Source organism: Centroberyx affinis, unplaced genomic scaffold (genome assembly GCF_046629955.1).
Source record: "Centroberyx affinis isolate AG114_WGS23_722 - 3 ecotype Tasmania unplaced genomic scaffold, CSIRO-AGI_Caff_v1 ptg004204l_1, whole genome shotgun sequence".
NCBI lineage: Eukaryota > Metazoa > Chordata > Actinopteri > Beryciformes > Berycidae > Centroberyx > Centroberyx affinis.
Window position 1 is genome coordinate 1 of NW_027281952.1, and position 23,017 is coordinate 23,017.

Consider the following 23,017-nt stretch of genomic DNA (forward strand, 5'->3'; position numbering starts at 1 on the left):
TACCTGACGGCGTCCTAGAGGAGGACGAGGACTCGGTCAAAATTGTCAGTCTGTTCAAAACCAAAGATCCCCTGGTCAGTAAACGTCTCCATGTCTTTGTTTTTCAAAAGTCAAGTGAAAAATTCTCGTAAACTCTGATAAAATGTTCACTGCTTTCTATGTCCCCTGTTTTCACACATGACCCAGAAAAAGCCTAGTTTCTCCTGACTGTAAACACAATTCCACTCGGTTGAATGTCGTTTTTTTCTCCCCCTAAGAAAATCCTTCAAAAAAGCTCAGAAAAACCAAGCGTAGCTATAACTTGACTGTCACCGTCTCACTGTACGTATGTCAGCCTGTTTCTAATTTGGTCAACCTGGCCTTGTAATTGCACGCAAAACAAATAAGGCTGTGTGCGCGATGTAAAAACGCAGGTATTAAAGTTAAGACAACCATGTAACAGGGCAACTGGGCTCGAAAATGTGCAATTTGTCCAGCAACAATATCTGACGTGCGGAGGCGGTTCAAAGCAATAAAAGAATCCGAGCGACTCGGGGCGGAACTTTTGTGCGGGGACTGAATTTATGTCATGTTGTCAAGTAGCGAGACCGCGAAAGCCACGTAAGCAAAGGTGTAGCCAGGACCAAAGCCCCTTGGAATGAGGGGAAACATAAGGAAAGAGGTTTCTGCAACAGCCTGGATCACCTTTGTCTCCGGGCTGCTGCTGCTGCTTGCTTTCTTCAAAAACCACGACTTTACACAGTCAATTCTTCCACATCTCTGCTGCCATATATCAGCTGTGACACACCACAGAGTTGCAGCGTTGTTGTGAAGTATGTGCGTGTGTGTGTGTGTGTGTGTGTGTTTAAGCATGTGTATATGTACCCATGCACTGTAAAAAACCTCCGTCCTTTAATAAACTCATTTAATGCAGTATTGAGCCTTAAAACAGATGGAAAAACCTGCTGTTTTGGGGGATAATTTCACTAGTTTCCAATGTAAATCAACTTGTTTCAAGAATTTTCTTGAATCAAGGGTCATTTTGTTGGTACTAATTGAGTGATCTGCCTTATTCTGCCATGTTTCAGGATTGTCAATTTAAAAAAAAAAAATTCCTGTATCAAGTGATACTGCATGGGACACATTTGGAATTATCGCACACTATTGGGAGTAGTTTTAACTTTATTATATTCTAAGAGCAAATATGAGAATAACATCCTTATTAAGATGGACATTTTTTTGCAGTGTGTGTGCCTGCTCTTGTATAAGTGGTTCAGCTTTGGGACGGGAGGGTACTCAGAGCCAATAATAGAGAACATACTTTTGTATTGATCCCAAAAGTAGATTGGAAGGGGCCTGACCTTTTTATGACACGGCCTCTTTGATCGATCCAGTATGTTCCCGTTTTCCAGACAACAGGGTTACACCCCGGCGTGAGCTGATTGTAGGCAACTACATAAGATGCTCTTTTCCATTGCGATTTGCTCCACATCCATAACATCTGTTGAAAATAATGCTGATTTGGATAACCTTTTCCAGCGCTCTGTGTGTTACATGAATGCAGCCGGCTAAATGGTCCCGTCTTGATACAAATAACCCTCGTCGGAATGGAGGGACTTTATTTGAGTAGCTTGTCTGGACTGTAATAAAATCAACATGTTGCTCTCGCTCTCTTTGCCTCGCCATCGCTCCCCGTCTCTTTCCATCTTTTTCCTCTTTCTATCCATCGATTTATCACTCATCTGCTTTTCTATTTGTTCATCACCCATCCATTCATCCCCCCCCCCCCCCCCCCCCCCCCCCCCTTTTGTGCAACACAGGGGGCCACAATTAAGAGAGATAAATCCTCTGGGGCTATTGTTGTGGCACGGATCATGAGAGGAGGTGCAGCGGACAAGAGTGGTAAGCTTAATAACGTTCATTTATTACAGTCTACACTTATGCTGTTATTCCATAGCGGTCCTGCCTGAGTTGTAGTAGCATTATGGCTCTTGTGCAACGTTTCGTAGGCCTGATTCATGAAGGGGACGAGCTGAAGGAGGTGAATGGAGTCTCACTGGAGCACAAGAAGCCAAAGGAAATCCTTCCTCTACTGGTTAGCCTCATCTCTCCCGGTCACATTGTTTGCTTCAGTGTCTCTTGATTGGCTATTTCTGTTTCTCTCTCTCTCTCTCTCTCTCTCTCTCTCTCTCTCTCTCTCTCTCTCTCTCTCTCTCTGTTTCTTCCCTCTCTCTCTGTTTCTCTATTTTTCCTTTCTTCAGTCTTTGTTAGTGAATGTTGTGTTGCTGTTCTTGTGTCAGGCTCGGTCTCAGGGTGAAGTTACCTTCACAGTCATTCCTGCTTCCACCAAGGAAGAGGTGTCATCCAGTAAGAAGAAGGTACAGTAAATATAATAAACACATCTTTTTTTCCCCCATGATGAGTCCTTTTTTAGTCTTTACATTTATATGGAAGCTGGCTGAACTGGGAAAGATGCCCATCTGATTTCATGCTGACAGATTAAATCAGTTGTACCTCATGTGTTGAGTCAGTTCTTCACTGAGCAGTACCACTTTAATAAAAGGAAATTTTGTGTTATTGTGGAAAGCATTAGTTAACAATTAATGAAAAGATTTTCCTCTTTGTTTTCCAATTTATTTATTCAGAAAGAACTCTAGGTCATTGCCACATATAAATGGAATGGAGGTCCAAGATGGAAACAAGGGGAAGGGAACTAGGGCATTTTAATGGGTTGAGTCAAATGGATTTCAATGGTCATGCATTTGTTCTTCAAAAAAAAGTACAAGACAAAGATGTTGTGTTCATTGTCAGAATACAGGAAAAGCTCAGACAGCCTCAGTAGAAAGAGACAGAAAATATGAAATGTAACATTGACATCAACTGGGAGTCTCTTCTTTCTTTCCTCATCTGTAAGGAAAGCTGAAAGCCGAAAGCTGTTTTCAGCTAAATCATTACACCTGCTTTCCTCCCCAGTTGTTTGTTCGGACTCTTTTTGACTACGACCCCAAAGAGGATCCCGCCGTCCCCTGCAGGGCGGCGGCGCTCGCCTTCAAGAGGGGCGACATCGTCCAGATCGTCAGCACCGAGGACGACACCTGGTGGCAGGCCCGTTGCCACGGAGACGGCGACGCCCGGGCGGGGCTCATCCCCTCGCAGCAGCTCCACGAGAGGTGCTCTTCTTCTGCTGTTGCTGCCACTCGAATGACCAAAAAAAACCCCTCGGATAATTCCCGAAAGGCATTTTGACGAATCCCCTTTTGATTCAGTCGTGTTTTCTCTGTCGTTCCCTTCCTTCCTTCCTTCCTTCCTTCCTTCCTTCCTACAGGCGAGTGGCCCTGCAGCGGCCTAAAGCCCTGTTCAAGCCCCGGCGAGTCAAACCAACAGGTGATCCGCAAACATTTCCCCCGTAAAATCGCCACACCTGCAAAGAATAAAAGAAGCCCATTTAACACTTTTTCCCAATAAACACACTAGAGATCCCCCGGGTCAATAGGTCGTGCCTGAAGGTCACGGTCAAGGTGAAGGTCATGGGTGAGCTGAACCTCCCCTCTGCTGTCCTGCTGTTGTGCTCACTGCTCTTGTTCTCCCCACATGCTGCGCAGATGATGAGGAAGGTACTGTGGGTGCTTACCTTGTTAGCTATGATATGTATTTTGAATAAAAGAGTTCTATCATCCAATGGCAATCACTATCCTCACTCTATATTTCCAAAATGCAGAGGATTCTGTTTCCAAATATGTTTTTATGTCGTAAAACCAGGGCTTAAGATAATAACTTTAATGGCATTCCACAATACTTAACTTTCATGCCAGCAATCACTTTGTAAGAGTAGAGTAGTTATCAATAATTTCAAATTGTGGATATGATTTCTAAATAGAAGTCTTATTAGAAGTTTTCTGTGTTTACAAAGCAAATCATTTGGACATTAGGGTCAGAACATGTGCTTATACTTTGAGTATGAAATTTCAGAGCAGCGAATATGTCATCCCCTTGCGGTTTGTGTCCACAGTTTCCTCACTCTTCCTTCTGTCTTCCTCTTTTTCCAGTCGTGGAGGACGCAGACTATGGAGCAATAACAGGAATTCACATTGGTGAGATGCTTGGCTTTCTCCCCCTCAAACCCCACTGACACTGGAAAAGGGACATCTACCCGTGCGATCCAGGCGGGGAAGGAAAACCAGAGAGAAAATGAAATCCTGGCTTTATTTACAAACCAGGTCGTCTGATGATGTAGCCCTGTGGTTCGGAGACTTGGAGAGTGAACTAGAACGGCAAATGAGGTTTTAGCCGTCCCATTTATCCCATTTGTCTTGATCTCACGGATTGGATACGATGTGTTTGCATGCGTAGTGTGTGTGTGTGTGTGTGTATGCGTGCACCTATGGCTGATTGTGAAAAGGCCCTTATGCCTTTGCAAGGCAAGGTGAATTATAGATGTTGCTTTATATCAATTGTGAGAGTCATGTGCATTTAATAATGTGCATTTGATCTTTCCTCAGGCCAGGCCAGGTTCCACCTGAGGATGTGGTTCAGACTCTGCATTTCCTCCGAGTCTGGGATTTAAACTGTTATTGATCACTTAATAGATGCCACAAGAGCAACTGCACGCACACTACAGAGAGGGGAGAGTCAGTGAAGAAGAAGGGACATAGTAGTGTATTATAGATACACAAACAAAGGCATTTTTTAGATCACTGGTGAACTAAATCTAGCATTTTTGTTAGTCTGTCAGTTTTTACCATGTTCACTTTTACATATCAGGTTGTTTTGGCTGTCAGCGAACTGCAAAATAGTGAGATTGGATCATTTTAGTGAGACTGGTAGCTGTACCATGCAAAAGTACCCAGATGGTCTGAGTTTATTTATGGAGGACGATGAGGTTTCATACTGAGAGTTGGTTGCCTGCTCTTTCGCACTGCAAGCTAAGGCTCATATCATCTAATCTTGACATTATGGGGTTCAAGTCTATGGTTCAAGTCCAGCTCATGACCTATGTTGCATGCCATAGCCTTCCTTCTCATACTCATCTGTCCTCTCACCCTTCACTGTATAGTGTACATTGTCCAATGAAGCGGAAATGTCATAATAACATTCCCACAAAAAGATACTGTGAGTTAATGGTTATTTAATGCCGAGAGCTGGGCTGTTTTTCACTGAAAGATGAGGACTGCTCTCTGAATTCCATTGCCAGAATTACTTAAGACGGAGAATTACTTTGGGATGTTGTTTTCCTCCACGTCTTAGATCTCATTTCCCCTGAGGAAATAAGAATGATCCCTTTTCGCTCTCTAACGTTGGTTTTACACAGTATCTGTTAGCCTCTGACAGACTCTGGGTGAAATCATCAGCTTAAATCACCCGTCACGAGCTTGTCAACAAAAAAAAATTTGAAATCCCCGAAAAACGGCAAAGCAGAGAGGGGGGAAATGGACAGATATGCTTACATTGTGAAATTACAGCTGACGTCAAAGCATCCCTGGCAGAGGGAGCCTGCCAAGCCGGGCCAAACCACAGTCGCATGGCAGACACTGGCTGTCAGACGGCCTACAAGCCACGCGTGACCGACTATTCTGGGATGCTCGACTCCCAACTTGTCGTCTCTTGACTCTCGCTCCGCTGGAGAGTTCTGTTAGATCGGGAGAGTGCGTGATAACAGTTTCGGGGATGGCAGTGTTGATGGTTTCTTGAACGCTGCTTTCGTCTGGATTCCTGCCACCCATGTGCACTGTAGTGCTCTCTTAAGTGTTGTGATGATCCTTGTTGTCATCAAGAGTATCGCTGTTGCCTTTTTAACCCTGTTGAACAGCTCCAGTGTTCAGTCTTCATCGAAAGTGTGTCCAAAGTTTTTGATAAGGTGAACCAAGGGAAGCAATGTGAAATGGACGGTGAACTTTGGACCAAAACATGTGATTGATTATTGATTCTTTCAGAAGTGCGATAAGTACGAATTAGCTTGTAAGTCTTATGTGGAGTTTGTTAATATCAGAGGTGTGAGCAAGTAAACTTTGCTCGAGTCCCAAGTCACTCTCAAGTCTTGAGGCACAAGTCTCAAGTCCAAGTCAAGTCCAAGTCAGGTCCAAGTCATTCGTGTCAAGTCTCAAGTCTAAATATAGAACACCAATTCAAGTCAGAACAAATCAAGAGTCCAGAATCAATTTCATATCTTAAAGAAAACTAAATATCTAGGACTTTTCAGTGCAATATGGTTTTAATAGGATAAAAACTTGGTCAGAGCATCATGAGTTTGATTTCTATAATCAGTTTCAACTTCAATAAATTCAATCATTCCATACAAAATCAGAAAACAGAATTTAAATTCAGTTGTCTGCTGGAACAAATGTCATCACTTTCAATCTGAGTCATTTACACAAACACAAGATCTTTAGACTTTAGAAACCTTTTCAAGTCATCAAAGTACAAGTCAAGGTCAAGTGCCAAGTCACCAGAACCCAAGTGAAGTCGAGTCCAAGTCAAGTCCCCACCTCTGTTATATATAACTAAATTACATGACCACATAGACTTTCATGAAGGACAAATTTTGGCCTCCTTTGCACAGTCCTGCTTTATGTCATGGCAAATATTCTTCTGCTGCCCCGTCTGTCCAGCTTGCTTTGAATTACGGGAAAACACCATGACTTAGTGTCAACATGAACTTGTGTTTTTGACGGCTGTCATAGTGAGGATTTCCCTCCTGCTAGGTTCTGAGTAATACACCTGTCAGGTGGGCTGGCGCGCACGCACATACCCACGCACTCACACATCCATCTCTCCCCATCCCAGCTGGCTTGAGAAGGAGTTTCCGACTGGGCAGGAGGGGAAGTCGGGCCAGAGCGGCGGCCCAGTCCAGGAGGAGGAGCGCTGGGGCGGATGGCTCGGTCCGGACCCCTACCTACATGGAGGTGGTTCCCTACCGCAGGGAGCCCAGGGACAGACACCGCCTGGTGCTCCTGGTGGGTGAGTGTGACCGAAACACACGTTCATGTAGAGGAATAGGTAAGTTCCCATCCCGTGTGTGAGGGAGAGAGTCATTGTGCTTTGTGCCTTTGTGATTCATTTAAAGCACGATGTGAATGGCTCATGAACCAGGTTCCCATGCTGTGAATGGGGCGATGAGGGACTGTGTGATACAGCCATACATGCATGATTTACACTATTTACACTACCAGTCAAAAGTTTGGACACACCACATTTATCTTTATTTTTACTATTTCCCACATTTTAGAATAATAGTAAAGACATAAAAACTATGAAATAACACAAATGTAATTATGCAGCGACCAAAAAAGGGTGAAACAATTTAAAAATATCTTATATTTTAGATTCTTTAAAGTAGCCGCCCTTTGTCTTGATGGAACAGCAAAGGCTTTGGAAAGAAATTCATACATAGGCATCAACTTCACTATTTATATTTGTCTAAGAAACTAATTTCAAGCATTTAAGCATAAACCTTTAGATCAAAATGGCTTTAAGAGAATGAAAGACACAGTACATTCAATCAGGTGTGTCCAAACTTGACTGGTAGTGTATATTGCTTGGACCCATAGTCCATTGGAGATACCTGTGTTTTTTTAGTCTGTGAAATAAATTCAAGATAGCATGAGCCCATTCAGTAAAGGGACACTAATACTGAAGCCGTCGTTGGTCAAAAAGAATCAGTAACGCTTTGATGAAGATTTATGCTTCCAGTCATGAGTGCGAGAACAATCTTTTCCCATCAGACTCACGTAAACACTGTCAGAAAAGTCCAAGTCAGAATATATTGTGTTCTCTAAAGTTACCTAAGAGCCCACCCCAGGTTCAGTTCTCTGCCAATCCTGCAGGCCTGCTCTATGTACTTTTGAGCTATATCTCTCCCAGGAGAATCTTACACTGAGCCCCGCTGAAGGTCTTTTTAATGTCATATTACAATGCCGCTGTAGGTCATCTGTGACCGAGGGAAAGTGGAGGACTGAGAGGAGAGATGGAGCGATAGGAATAATTGAAAGTGGGAAGGAGGCGAGAGGAGAGAAACACAATGAACCGAAGAGGTGCAAAAAACAAAGGTACAGAACAGATAAATGATAGACGAATGGAGAGAATGGGATGAGTGGATTGCGAATAAGATCCCTCATAATGTCAGCCAAGTGCTCCATCATCAAACTGGAACAGTTAAGACAGCCTGGATTTAGATTTAGACCTCTTTAATTGAGTTGGAGCTTACCCCGACTCTGGATTATGTTTTACTGTCTGCAGTGAAGGCTCTTCATTGACCGGAGGTCATCAATAGGAATATATAGCTTATTGGCAATGAGAGTTATAGACAGGAAAACCAAGCCCTGGATCGCTAAAACAGGACCAGCTGGATCAGGTTTGACCAGGTTGGAAATTCAGCCTTCTCTATCTGCATTGTATACCCGCTTTCAGTGAAACAATAGACTGCGCTGCCCCAGGAAACTTGGTGAGAATGACTGCCAGCCACTTTAAGCCAAAAAGATCATGTAGCTTTTGGAAAAAAAAAAAAAAAGGACAGAAGAAAGTATCCGTAGCGTAGGATGATGCTCCTCTGCAGTGCCTCGGAGCAGCTGTGAAAGACATTAGCAATGTAAGAGTGGAGAGTCTATAAACTTGATATTTTGTAATGTATCGAGGTCATGCAACGCCGTGATGGAAAAGGCAGGTATGTCAGGAATCCCACTTTCAGACAACACTCCATTTGAGGCTGATGCAATCTGGGGCTGCTGAAGCCTGCGCTGGAAGAAAAAATCCCAGATGCTGTGTGTGTGTGTGTGTGTGTGTGTGTGTGTGTGTGTGTGTGTGTGTGTGTGTGCGTGTGTGCGTGCGTTGCGCTTTGTCCTGTGCATCCTACACTCCTAATGACACTGATACTGTGTGGCGTTGCAGATGTCACATTTAGATGTGATGCTATGGATTTTCCAGAGGGTATAGAAGTATTAAACCTTTGAGAGAGAGAGAGAGAGAGAGAGAGAGAGAGAGAGAGAGAGAGAGAGAGAGAGATGCAAAACTAGGAGAGAGGGGAGGATTGGAGAATCATAGACAGATTGAAATCAATGTGAAATCAGAGCTCTGTCTGTCTGCCTCTCTCTCTCTCCCTCTCTCTCTCTCTCTCCCTCTCTGATGATAAAGACAGATGCGTCTCCAGATCACTAGAATAAAGGCCCATTTGATGCCGGGCTTGTCGTCAGGAAAACATTAGCACACACACACACACACACACAGAACTGAGCGTTTTGATCTTTGTCTCCAGGGCCCAGCGGTGTCGGCGTTAACGAACTGAAGCGGAGGCTCTTCATCTCTGACCCCGACCGCTATGGCGTCACCGTCCCACGTAAGGCAGGCGCCCAGAAGCTTCATGACCGATGCTGGCTGGCACCCTTTGCCACCCTCGTCTCTTTACAGTAGACTCCTCTTCTTCTCTTGCAGACACCACGCGCGAGAAGAGAAGGCAAGAGAAAGACGGGGTGGATTATCGCTTTGTCTCCGCTCACATGTTTGAAGAGGATATTCTCAATCATAGGTATATTATGCTGGTGCCGTTCATCAGGTTGCCATTTCCATGGTGATAAAAAAACAAAAACATCTCCAGTCCCAATTTTGTTCTGTGGGTGTCTTTATTTTATTATTTTACTTCATTTTATTTGTATGCTTTTATTTGCTTGTTAAAGTGCTTGGTAAGCTAACCCTAACCCTAACCCTAACCCTAACCCTTTAAAGAAGTCAATACAATTATACTTTATTAGAATTAAACAACTACGTATATTATATTATATTATATTATATTATTGTCATGATCATAATTATTGCTGCCTGCCTGCAATCTTTTAGGCTGTCTTTCTGTTTGTCTGTCCTTGTGTCTCTGTCTCTCTATCTGTAGGTTCGTAGAGTATGGGAGGTACGGAGGACACTACTATGGAACAAGTCTGGACTCTATTCAGCGGGTGAGAGCGGAGGGCAAGGTGTGCCTTCTGGATGTGCACCCTAATGTGAGTGGGCCAGTCACAATCCATGCCTGAGTAGTTGAACTGAGCCAGTTCAAGGCAGACTACTGTTAAAGGACACACAGAGTTTTTGAAGTGGTGGGAACAGTAGAGAGTGATGATGATGAGAATGTGGAAGCCAAAATCATCCATGTGTCCCCGGTAAATCACTCCAGTGCTCCATGCTAACACTTTTGAGCATGAGCAGGCAACTGGCATTATCCAAAGCACTACAATTTTTATTAATAAAAAAGTTGTTTTTATTATATGACTTGTCGATTTATAAAGTTTAAAAATGAAATTTCATAAACTCAGTGTAACTTATATAGTTTATTCTTGGAACTATTTCAGGTGAGCAACCATGTATTCATCCATTTCACAGTGATTTGTAGCTGTAGACAGTCTCACATCGCCCATCACATTCACTTCTTATGGAAACAGGGAAAAGTAGACCCTGGTAGTTAAAAACTGTAAAAAAATTTGACCAATCCCCTACACAAAACCACCAAACTTGACCGCATATAATTTAAGATTGCTCACCATTTAGCTTTAGAACTGCTACAAATTCTCATTTTAGGACTTTTGAGATACTGCTAGTCGCCTACTATCACTCAACATAGTGTAAGCTAAAGTGTTAGCATGGAGCAGCAGAGCCGATGATCTACCACATGGATCCTTTTTTTCTTGTCTATGCTCTCATCGCTTAACGGATAAGTCGACCAACCGGCCAATCTTCCAAAAACTTGAATATGTTTCTTTAATTCAGCCAATAAGAGACAAGTGTATGTTGTTTAGACTACATGTCGTGCTAAAAACAGCTCTTCTTCTGCCTCCACCTACTTCCATGTCTTGGGCACTACAGAAAATAAAGCATGTGTACACAGCCGAATTCAAACCATACGTGGTGTTCGTGAAGCCGCCGCGCATCGAGGAGCTGCGCCTCACCAGGAGGAGAGCCAAGTTCATCTGTGACGAGGAGGACGCCAAACCAGTCAGGATATTTTCGGTAAGGCAACCTGTGCTACACACACACACACACACACACACACACACAGAACACATTCCATCAGGTATGTATCATGCGTGAAGTCAGGTAGTTGTTCCATGTCGTGTAACATGCACAGCGCAGGGCGGTGTGAGGTCAAACGCCTTCACTTTAACACACCCACCCACACACCACACACACACCTAAACTCACACACAGGCTCTCTCACTCATGCACACACACACACCTTGTCTTACACATGGCTGACCCTGCGGCTTACGTGTGACATTTAAGAGACAGGAGATCTCTCGAGGAGGGGCAAGGCTGCTGGGTGGGTGGCTGCTTGTTCCATAACTGTGTTGCAGAAGAACATATAGGTGAGCACAAGGGGTGAAGGGTTACATCTTCTGTGTGTGTGTGTGTGTGTGTGTTGTTGTTGTATGTGAATCTCAGGATGGTACATGTGTCTGTGGCAGGGCGAGAAGACACCAGGTCACTTTCATAACGCCCATCTGTCTTCTCCTTCACCGTTTGACCCCGGCTGCCCTTATTAAAAGGCAGGGTCGTACACCTGTGTAGCAGCGTGGCTGGAGGTTGCCCACTGCCACACCGTTCAGCCATATCTTTATAGGACCTGTGCTTTCAGACTGCACTACAGCTGGTGTGAAAAGGCCTCTTATGCTCTACTCTCAGCATGTCGGTACAGTGGACCGCTCCTGGGGATCCGTTTCATATCCTGTCCCGTTACACCCGAATCATTCTAAAACGACTTCTCAGAGGTGGTCGAATGCTTTTTAGCTGATGGAGACGAGGTGTCGCATCCCATCAACGCCTCCGACTTGTGTTTTTCATTCGCAGGAGGAGGATTTTGAGGACATCATCGACTCGGCGGAGACCATGGAGAGCCAGTACGGTCACCTGTTCGACAGGGTGATCGTCAACGGCGATGTGGCCGCGGCGTTCGGGGAGCTGAAGGCAGACCTGGAGGAGATGCAGGGGGCAGAGGTCCAGTGGGTCCCTGCAGAGTGGATCTGCTCCTCGCCCATGAAAGCGCGGAGATCTTGTGGTCACTTTGCAGGCTGGATTTGATTCTCTTACGCAGGAACCCAGATCACTACAGTGTACTAGCCGTCCAAAAGCAAAGGAGGCATTTAGTTCTGTATGTGCTGCTGCCAAAGTACAAAAAATGATATATATACCATATATAAGATATCAAGATAGTATATCCAGTATAATCGTACTGTCTTTTAAATTGAATCTTGATTTTTTTCTTATTTCAAATGCTTTCATGTTGTCAAGCTAGGCCTGCGTATCCCATCGTGTCCCTTGAAAACAGTGTGGAGCTAATTAGCCAAACAGAAACCCTCTCTCGCTCTCTCTCCCTCCCTCCCTCTATCCCGGAGCCAGTTCTTCTGTTGGCATTTGGCTGAAGTAACGTCGGCTCGCAGGACGAAGAAGAAGAAGGAGAAAAAAAAGAAAGAAAACTCTCCATAACTTGTGGCCGCGTGCAGCCCTTCCCTGCCAAGTCGCAAACATCAGCATGTAATTATTCTGACAGCTGCTGCACTTCAATTAACTGTAATGTACACCAGAGGAATATTATTAGCAGCAGTCGGGGGGAGACACTCGCCAACGACATGCTATACGAAGTCGGGATACAGACAAGATAACAGACAATGGAAGCCTTCAGACGAAGCGGCATGTCAGCCTGTTTTAGCTGTTCAGGGCAGTGATATTTTCAAAGGCTGTAAGTTATGTGCATTCATAGATAATGAAGGCACTGTGTGTCATTTACACTCCGAATAATGTAAATGGATTATACACATTGTATTACATGAGCTGTTGAAATTTTTATTCAAACCACACGGATATATGGGTCTTTGAGGGCTTCAACTGATATGTTTTTAAGTTCCATACATGTACAGTTGAAGGCCGACTCTGCTTTGAGAGTCATGCATTACTTGTGCAGGAAGCTGTGCTATACAATACCATTATTGAAGGAATTCAGAATAATTGGCAGCAACTCACCATTAGAGACACTCCATTAGCAAACACTCATATTTGACTATCACAGCTGCTTCTAAACCATGAGACGCATAGTGCAGATTTCACCCTGAGCGATCGGAGCTAATTGTATTTAATGGCTGCATTCCTCCACATTCGGGGGGTTTCCTTCCTCTTTTTGGACGCTGCGGTCAATTGGGTGTGAAGGAGTGTTAATGTGTCCATCATGCCATGTTTGGGAGGAAGGGAGAGCAGCGTGATGTGGAGGGAAGGTAATGGGCTTCTGGGGGATTTGGGCCTTACGCGCGGACGTACCGGGAGAGGGAGAGTTACGAGCGAGCATAAAATCCTACTGTAAGGGCAGGGGGAGCCTCGTCATAGGCAGGATTAGGGCAGGGGTGATGAGCAAATCGGTGGAGCGCACCGTCAAGTCAGAGTATTTATTTACTTTGGCGTCGATGTCAAACACGGTCGGCGATGGCGGGAAGATGGCGGAGTGCTGCTGTGTCTTTGGGTGCTGATGGAGAGGCAGCCATGAGCCATCGGTGTGTGTGTATACATGTATCCCGGGCACCGAGTGTACCAAGCAGGCTGTCGGGGCAACACTCACAGCTCTGCCCGCCGCCTGTGCCAGGTTTGAAGCCCGACCTCAGCCAAGCATGGCAGTATAATTTCATCACACCGCTGAGAATCTGCAGGCACCCTCTGAGATCATAACGATGCCATTAAAGACACCGGAGCGATCCAATGAAAACCCCCCGTTTTATGTTCGCTGCAGCTCCCACTTCAAACATTACGCAGAAGTATGATGTCAATTGGTCTCGGTTAATTTGGCTCAATCATGTAACTGTCTGTTCGAGGAACCTGAAAATAAATACGGCTGATGTCGAACAATATCTTCGTCTCGGCGTGCGATGTTCATAACTTATAAACTACCACAACTGTATAACACATGCTTAAAGTATATGGTGGTTAATTATGCTTCTTGAAAAGAGGAGGGAAGCTCCATCTTTAATAAAAATGCAATTTCATTACAGAATAGGAGGTATTCCCATCTTATTAATAGAGGCATGTGAGAGTAGGAAAATCCCCATGCACACAAACAGTAAGAAAAGACCAAACCACTCAAACACACACACACACACACACACACACACACACACACACACAGTTTGAATGTTCTAATCCACTGAATTAAATTACAATTTACATGAGATTCAAATCTTGCAGAGGGTCAACACAGTTTAGGGACATTTGAGGATACAAAAAACAGACTTTTGCTAGTTGTTTGGATCTTTGGGTAGACCTGGAGTTTGTGAGCCTGGAACACACACACACACACACACACACACACACACACACACACACACACCCTCAGACAGACACCCACATCAGCGCCAAGCTATCCAAACAAGGCAAAATATATGTCCCTTCACAGTGTTTTTCTACAGGTCTCCAGGCTGCTGAATGTAGGTGCGTTCCCACCTAATATCAACAGTTGAGCCGGTAAACACATCACAGAGGGACAGGACTAAATGGCCTGTGATCCCGTGTAGCATTCTCTGACCGCCGCTGTGGAATGTGAGCGTGGAATTTACTGCACCTAACGGGGATGCTGCTGCTCCATGTGTTTTTCAGCTTTGAAACCATTGAAACTCAACCTCCCTACTGATATGGGTGAATTATGAACAGGGATAAGAGTTGTGGAGTGCTTTAATATATCTACCGGTCTGTGCTGAACAAGTGCTGCTTAGATTTTAGTCTCTTAACTGTGCTGAACACAGGCAGGTTTGTAAGTCGTGGCAATCACATGACATAAGATATAAGTTATACTAAAAATAATGTAATTTGATGTTTTTGAGACACAGGATTCACAGCAGTCATTATAGTTTTTTTTGTGTTGGGAGGATGTTTGCATGCAGAGAGGATGAACATATGCGGTTGACAGCTAAAGTTGGACTATCAGGCTGTGTCCCGGGCCGGGTGCCTGCATGTTGTCATAGCCTACAGTTCTACTAATGACGAAGCTAAAGCTTCTGTCAGACCCAGTTTTCATCATTGTTCCTAAGCCTTGTTACTAAGTGCTCCGCTGAAACGGAGACAAACACTGACAAATATGTGCATTATCTTTGGATTATCCTCACTCCGTGCACGAATCTGACACACACTCCATCCTCACACACACACACACACACACACACACACACACACTGGCCAAGGATGAGATAGGCAAAGATTAATTTCATTTTTCCATTGTTTGTGTTGACTTCATTATGGGCCAATTTGTCCTCAAATCCATTTGAACTCAGCAGGATTCGCTGCCGAACACAAAGCGCAGTTCGGCGGTTTTGCTGGTTATTAAGCACCATGTAATTACACCCGTAAATTTCCAGAATCCCCTGGTAAAACATATATTATTATTTGCTGACACGACTTTTGGTGAAACCACAAGCTCCACGAGAGTCGTATGCCTCATGAAGAAAATATGAGGGCATGTCAGACTGCTTAATATGAGCTGCACCCCCCCACCCCCCCTCCCCCACCACACACACACACACACACACACACACACACACACCAGACAAAATCTCAATAGTAAATTTGATGACCACATCTGCTGATATTCTTTACATATGATACATTCTTCAAAACATGGTGTGCTACTGGCACTGCCGCTCAGCAGAGCTTTTCTTCCCTGAGCCGTCCTGAGAAGCGATTGGACGCCGAGGGAGCCAATAGGCAGCGGAGGAGCAGGTTATTTGAACTCTCCTCACAGCAGCACAGCTAAACCAGACAACATTCTCTTATTTTGCACACATAATTCTCTCATTGAGGAACTGCGAGACTGGCATCATCTGTCCGGTCAGTCACTGAGGCTTGGAGACTTTTGACTTTTGCAAGGAGAACTTTATTCCCCCCCCCAAGGTCTTTTGAAATCCTCTTTTATCAAGTATATGACAGAAAGGATGGGAACGTACTGCATCTGTTTACATCTGGACGTCTGCTGATGCACCTGTTGATTGGGAAAAATCTGAGAATGAACAAAGTAGCTGTGATGAAGTCTGATACTCTCCTTCATTTGGAGGACAACAGGAGAGCGGAGGAGAGGAGCAGACTGGACTGTGTGGAGATAACTCAAACCAGTATAACAGATGGGCAGAGCGCAGACATGCTGCAGTGCCAGGAGGCGACTGAAAGCAGCTCTCCTATCAAGTACAGAAGATATGGGTACGCCCCCTTTGTCTGATGTTGGAAATATGTGGCAGTTGTTTTGATGGCATGATTGCCACTGAAATAAGTTGTCATATTTTGCATTACTGTTAAACCTTTGTATTTTTGCAGTTATACCTAAAGATTTGAAATCATATAAAATAATAACTAACATGTTTTAACCTCACATTATGACATGTTATAGAAATGTTACAGCTCTGCATTTGCATGTAGCAATACAGACAGTTGAATAGCTTGATTTTGATTTCAGATTTTTGCATTTGCACGTAACAAAAATTGGTATAAAGGGGGAAAGATTGGTATAGTTAATGTGCAGGAGAGGTCAAAAGGCATAAAACAATAAGGAACAACAACAAGGAATTAAAACAATAATAGGCTATTGCTAATAACTAATGTTTTGGCTATTAATCAAGTGGATTTGATGCTGTAAACCAGTTTTTAAATGGCAAGAACAATTTTTACCACAACAAATCAATTGCATGCTGCCTCTATCTATTCATACAATGTGCAGACACCAAAATCCCAGATACTACAGAAAGCTGTTAGACAGAAATGATCCAGCACACGTTTGATATCACTTGTATCAATGCCAAACAATCACGGCAACAAGAGGCCCTCACAGAGAGGACTGTGGGTGGACCCGGTTAACGGCAGATGCCTTGTGACTCCTCCAGGTCTCGTCTGGGTGGGGTCAAAGTTCGCCACAAGCGGCAGGTGCTGCAGGACATGGCCCGGCCGCTGAAGCACTGGCTGTACAAACACCGGGACAACCCCTACCCCACCAAGACCGAGAAGGTCCTGCTGGCCCTGGGCTCGCACATGACACTGGTGCAGGTGAGGTGAGCTCGTGTGGGAGAGTGATGGAGGGATGGAAGCGAACGCTCGGCTGGCCGGTCCGTACCTGGAAGCATGCGTCCCTAGTGAATTCTATGGCCGCCCGTCCTAAAAGCAGTGGTGTGTGTGTGCAGGTCTCCAACTGGTTCGCCAACGCCCGGCGGAGGCTGAAGAACACGGTGAGGCAGCCGGACCTGAGCTGGGCCCTGAGGATCAAACTCTACAATAAATACATCCAGGGCAACGCCGAGAGGCTGAGCGTGTGCAGTGATGACACCAACTCAGACGGTGAGGGCCACATCATGCATTATTTTATTGCTCTTGTAGATAGCATAGTTTTATAGCATCATATGTGAATCACCTGAAATGGTTTATGTTTGTATTTAGCCATGTTTGCTCCCTCTTAGTCACCGCATTTGTTGTTGTTGTTGTACATTGTTGCAGATGAGGAGTGTCCCTTAGAGACTCCCATCAGTCAGTCAGACTTCGGCAGGTCGTCTTCCCATAAGGCCGCGCTCCAGAACCAGGGCGGAGTCCTCGCCACGGCCGACTCGGCCAACAGCGACGACAGCGCCTCGCCGCCGTCCAAGTACAAGAGCAGCTTACTGAACCGCTACCTGAACGACACGCTGCGGCACATGATGGCGGCGACGTCGGACGGCGTGGCCGCGCCCCACAAGAGGAGGAGCCACTCGGAGTCGTTCAGCTCCAACGACTGCGACGAGGACGCCGTCTCTCCCGCCTCCTCCTCCGAGACGGAGAACAACTTTGTCTACCACATGGGTGAGAGATGGCGGGTTTTTTTCTCTTTCTGTCCGGGATCATGATGGTTCCCTTGATTCATTTCCCAGAGACAGGAGGTTTATGTGGTTCTCCTTTAAAATCACATTATCACACGTTAAAGCAATAGCCTGAAAGTTGATTCCATTTTTTGATTTTTTTTTCTTTTAGTGGCAGATGGTAGTCTGTGCCATTAAATATCATGCCATACAATATTTTGCCATAAAATATTAAATGCCATAACAGTATCAAAAGTAGGTGTGCAAAAAAAAAAGATTCATGCTGGCACAACTTTTTTAGAATGAAACTGCAATGAAAAAAAGCCTATCATATTTTTACTAATAATAATGATGAAAAACAAAGCTGTATAATTTTTTGTCATTTTGAACTTATTTAGTTATTTTAACAAAATATTTCAATATTTAATAGTCAGGGAATATTAGGTGTACCTGGAAACAGGAAAAATAATTAGTAATACAGTGCATATTAATAATGTATATAAAAATGTATACCTACACTCGGTAATGTACAACATCATATCATGCCAACAATCATCATGCATAATATCACAAAGCCATTAAATATAATGCATAGTCAGGGGGCAAGCTGAGAGGAGATAGCACCCCCTGTTAGCTGAAATTATTAAAAACATCTTCCTTGTTAACTACAGATTTATGCTTAATGTGAGGGAAAATGACACTTTAACTACCCAGAATCCCCTTTGTTCAATTTGAACATACCGCTGTGTGCAGTAAAAGGAGAACAGAACGCACAGCAACTTCCACATGGCTCCTCTGTGGTCCCTGACATTCATAAATCTCTGGCATTCCACTGACAGTCAGAAGCTTACCAAGATTCAATTATAAAGTTACTGCAGAGTTGGACTGGAGTTTTGACACCTGGGTGCCCTTTCAGACCTATAGGGAACACGGCAGCTTAAGTTACGTTGACAAGCCTCAAATCCGCTAAGGTACGGGAGCCAAAGCCTTTACAAACATTACTAATAAGACTCATGCAGACGCTGAAATCCCTCATTTTAAAAATTGGATAGGGCTGGAGCTGGCTGCCGCTGCGCACCGCAAATATGATTTCCATATACTAGAATGTGCCATTTGTTCCGCTTCAGCCTCTCGCCATGGTGGAAATGTCCAGTCTGTCTCAAGGACAATTACAGAATGTCTGAGACTTTATTCTTCCCAGGGTGAGAAGTGGGCGCCTCTGCCAAATAGTAGAAGTGGAGTAGCCTGTCAGTAAAGCAGTGAGGAGTGCTGTTAGAGCCACTGTCACAGCTGTCACTGACATCCACTGTGAGACGAGGCAGAGCAAGGCTGCTAATAACCGCTTTGCTTTCCCCCGCCATGCTGGAGGCTGCAGGTGTGCCTCATTGGGTCTTGTGTGCTTTGGAGCTGCGCTACTCCCAAGTGTCACTTCCCTCTTGAAAATAAATCAGCTTCTTCATTCGATTAGAGTTGTGAGAGCAAGTGACTGCACTTCCACTGAATAACACGGCTCATAAGTTAGAAGTTAACCCTCAAAATTAAGTTAATTTTTGCTATTTTGCAACTTTAGTGAAGGCTCAGTTAAAACAAAAAGAACAAGTGGTGATAATTCATAATCTGTACAGACTAACTCATTTAAAGCAATACAGAACCAATTAAATGGTCCTACCTTCTAAAATACATTCCCTTGTTTTTACAGCTAGAAAAATATGATTCAAATGGTAAACAATGGTTCTATGAACAAACCAATGCCAATGCAAGACTTTCTCAAGTACTTCACTGTTTTATAAATATGCCTTTACAAAATTATATTTCTTTTGGGGCATTCTGGGGAGTTTCTTGGTGTCAACACACACTGAAATGTTTGCGCAACATTTTAATGCGTCCCCACTGGTCACATTATGGGTGTTTGTAACCCAGTATGGTTCCTCTGCGGAGGTGAAGTGGAAAGTCAAGCTGCCAGATCCATGACAAGCACTAACACCATTAACACGTCTGTACTCGGCCCGGGAGAGGGCTAAAGCAGTCACTAAAGCTGAAGAGCCGGACTAATCAGTGGTGCCACTATGGAGCGTCTTGCGAGGACGCTTACACCCTGTCAGTCTGAATCCCACTGGCAGTAAAAGCCCACTGGAGAAGCGCACATGCTCGTACAGTACATGTTAGCCACTACGCACCGGACAGGAATGCGAATGTGACAGCGAAGTATGTCGAGACCATAAGATGTGGTCCTCGCATCGGGTCCAGGATTTCCCTTGAAAAGGGCTGGAGACCCATAATGTGACTGGAATCGTGTTTTATTGGAGAGTTGAGCGAAGAAAAACCTATCTTGACACGTACCTCGCTGGGTTTTTCCGCCCGGCCTTGTTTCGAATGAAAACATACATGCTGAGCGGAGAAGTCTCCCGCTTTCAAATGCCCTAGATGCGTAAAGGGGGCTTGTCCGCGTGGAGGAAATGGGTCGGGTCCAGGATTTTTTCTCAATATACAGTTGTTTTCCAGTGCGGATTGCGATGACGCACCCTGGTGAGGGTGACTCAAAGTCATCCCCGCCGGGACATGAGGGAATGTGAACACACAGCAGGACAACCGAGGCTTTAATGAACTCTTATAGAGGCTATTGCAATGTGGGAAGGTGACATGAGACAGGATTTATGATAGTAATAGAAAGCTAAATCCCACAAAAGGACAAGATTCCTCCTTATTTCTAAAATAGGGAAGGTTAGAGGTAAGTTCTGATATGAGGTTATGACTGCACAGCTCGGTATAGCGCATTATCAAAGAAGCAGGAGCAGCTTCATTAAGCCATCGAAGATTTTGCTGCAGTTTGAGACTTGCCAGAGGTAAAACAAATGGATTTTTTTCCCCCCCGGTAATAAATACACCAGAGGAAGTACTTTCTTGGCTAATCATGCTACGGCTAAAGAGAAGAAATGCTCGGGGACGATCGGTAGCAAAAAGCGAAAACGGGGCCAAATGATTTACTATCAACGTGTAGTTGCTCTTGGCCCGGGCCCGGCCAGAGAAATCAGAGACGGGGATGTTTCAGGCCGTTAGCACTGGAAGGCAGCGTTTTGCGCGCTGCAGATCTTGGCCTCTAATTTTCCCTCTCTATTGCTCCCTGAAGGAAAATAGCTCTTGACCAGCCTCAATCTGCTCGGCCGAGAAAAATAGACAGAGGCAATATTCCAAAATCGAAATGGAAAATATGTTCTACACATTATGCACACTGTCACATAAACGTTCATAAAATAACATAAAGCAAGAGACCGCGAACACACACTGTGCAATCAATATAAATTACTCATAACTCGTTGTTATGAAGTTGGAAGTTATTTTCAACAACAAGCATTGTGAGAGGTAGAGATTAGCTGGGGACTGATAAGATTAGCAGTGACAGCCATATTCCTCTTTCTGCGGATCCAGTGGGATTCTCTAACTGTAGCGTTCATTCACATGGCTATGGTGCATGGGACTCAAGATGGAGAGGTGGAGAGGGAGGCTTGGTGGAGGAATGACATGCAGTAGGCTATAACTAACTTTATGGGTGCTAGCGGCGCTCTGGAGATCTGAACACACGGCGTCTGCCTTCATGACACGACGCAGATATCGTATTTTTCCGTCCCAGAAAGCACAAGAGGAACATATAAGTGCATTTGTTTTGGCTTGAGCAGCTAAGCGCGGCCAGACTGGAGCACTTCGCTGAGTTAAGCCTCTCTGGCAGCGTGAAACACACCCAGAGAGACATACATACAGGCACACACACACACACACACACACACACACACACACACACAGACAAACACATACTGTGTATGCGTGCAGATGTACACACACCCTTGCATGCACAGACACACATGCGAACACCCACACATGCAAACACACACACACTTATGGTCACACCCATGCATGCATACATGCCATCACATTCCCACACACACACATATCTGCACGCACACATGCAAGCAAGCATATGCACACACACACACACACACACTGTTGGCACAAACTGAAAAGCAAAACATTCATACATTAATACTATCTCTCACTAACACAATGCAGGTATTGAATGTAATGTAAATGTTCTGTTATGCCTGTAAATGTTATTTCAGCACCAACAAGCCACCTGATGATTCATGTTATTCATGGCAAACTGAGTGTTTTTCTCCTCTCTTGCAGACACAGTGGACTATGCCTCAACTAAATGTGACAAGTAAGTGCAATTATTTATTGCTCCATCTGCAATCAAATCAGCTGTTTGCACTTCTCAACTCCCATCAGCTTGAAAAGTAATACTACATATAGTCTCTCTTGGCGGTTGTCCTTGAAATTGAAACGGCATCCTTCGTTAATCCATAGTTACACTGCCTCACTGAGGAGAGAGCTAAGCAAATGGACAATTTCTGCTGTGGATTTCCCAGATTGTACTTCAGATCGATTCTATCCAGGTTTATTTGGTTCATGGTCTGATCCGCAGTGACCAGCAGCAGGACAGAGGCCAGCAGAGAAGAGACGACCAAGGCTGGAGGGAGATCCACGCCGCCGTGGCTCTGACCAACCTGGCCCAGGGGCAGAGCTGCGCCAGAGGGCCCGCCGGCACGACGAGGACCACCATCGTAGGCAAGCTCTGCGCCGCGGGGCAGAGCTGCGCCACGGGACCCGCCCTCACCAGCCGCATCATCCAGAAGTCTTCGCACATCTCGGAGATCCAGACTGTCAAAGTGGCTCTAGCAAACAGTGTGTAGGCATTTAGTGTGGGCACATCGTGCTACACAGGTATGGGTGCTAAAGTAGCCAGTGCCTTGCAATATCTGTGATGCCTGTGAGACCTTTATTTTGTAAAAAAGAAATGACGTTTTCAATCATTTTTGTATTGTAAAATGGACAAAAATAACCTTCCACATTTGAATATTTTCTACTGTTGATGCTATGTTTGTAACTTCTTCCCATTGCCCTCTGTTGCAGTAAGTTATATTAACTTCCATGAGACTGGATTATCATCCAACGCTAAACTTTCACAGCAGCTATTTGAATAAACCCAATGTGAAACCTTTTGACCTGTGGGATTCTTTACATGCTCGCTGGATTGTGCATGCTCATTATGATCGCTGGATGTTATAGTATCCACTGGTTATGTTGGCAATTGTACGTCTAGCAGTTTCTTTTGATTCTTGCCATTTGCATTCTAAAGTAATGGGATTTAATGGGACGTCCACCCTGCTGAAGCGTCC

General features: G+C 44.6%; 2 protein-coding genes across 2 annotated transcripts; both read left to right on the forward strand.

Annotated features, from left to right (window-relative positions):
- Nucleotides 1-5: 5 nt before the first annotated feature.
- LOC139664172 (MAGUK p55 subfamily member 7-like) lies at nucleotides 6-12,027 on the forward strand (the record flags this gene model as incomplete). The annotated part of the gene is made up of 14 exons (XM_071542910.1): nucleotides 6-74; nucleotides 1,800-1,881; nucleotides 1,989-2,074; nucleotides 2,280-2,357; nucleotides 2,953-3,149; nucleotides 3,305-3,363; nucleotides 3,582-3,602; nucleotides 4,017-4,070; nucleotides 6,760-6,933; nucleotides 9,224-9,304; nucleotides 9,400-9,493; nucleotides 9,851-9,959; nucleotides 10,816-10,959; nucleotides 11,797-12,027. Coding segments are annotated over 14 exons (1,479 nt in total), but the record flags the coding sequence as incomplete, so codon positions are not given.
- Nucleotides 12,028-15,997: 3,970 nt separating this feature from the next.
- Nucleotides 15,998-22,531, forward strand: LOC139664254 (homeobox protein Mohawk-like). The gene is made up of 6 exons (XM_071543029.1): nucleotides 15,998-16,170; nucleotides 16,848-17,007; nucleotides 17,142-17,295; nucleotides 17,452-17,790; nucleotides 21,966-21,999; nucleotides 22,264-22,531. The coding sequence occupies exons 1-6, from the start codon at nucleotides 15,998-16,000 to the stop codon at nucleotides 22,529-22,531; spliced, it is 1,128 nt and encodes a 375-aa protein (XP_071399130.1).
- Nucleotides 22,532-23,017: the final 486 nt, after the last annotated feature.

What these genes read in the sequence shown, in the direction of transcription:
- LOC139664254 (XM_071543029.1), top strand. Translation starts at nt 15,998, where the DNA reads ATGAAGTCTGATACTCTCCTTCATTTGGAGGACAACAGGAGAGCGGAG. An exon ending in CGCACATGACACTGGTGCAG is followed by an intron (nt 17,008 to 17,141) that starts GTGAGGTGAGCT and finishes GTGTGTGTGCAG; the next exon opens with GTCTCCAACTGGTTCGCCAA. An exon ending in CAACTTTGTCTACCACATGG is followed by an intron (nt 17,791 to 21,965) that starts GTGAGAGATGGC and finishes CCTCTCTTGCAG; the next exon opens with ACACAGTGGACTATGCCTCA.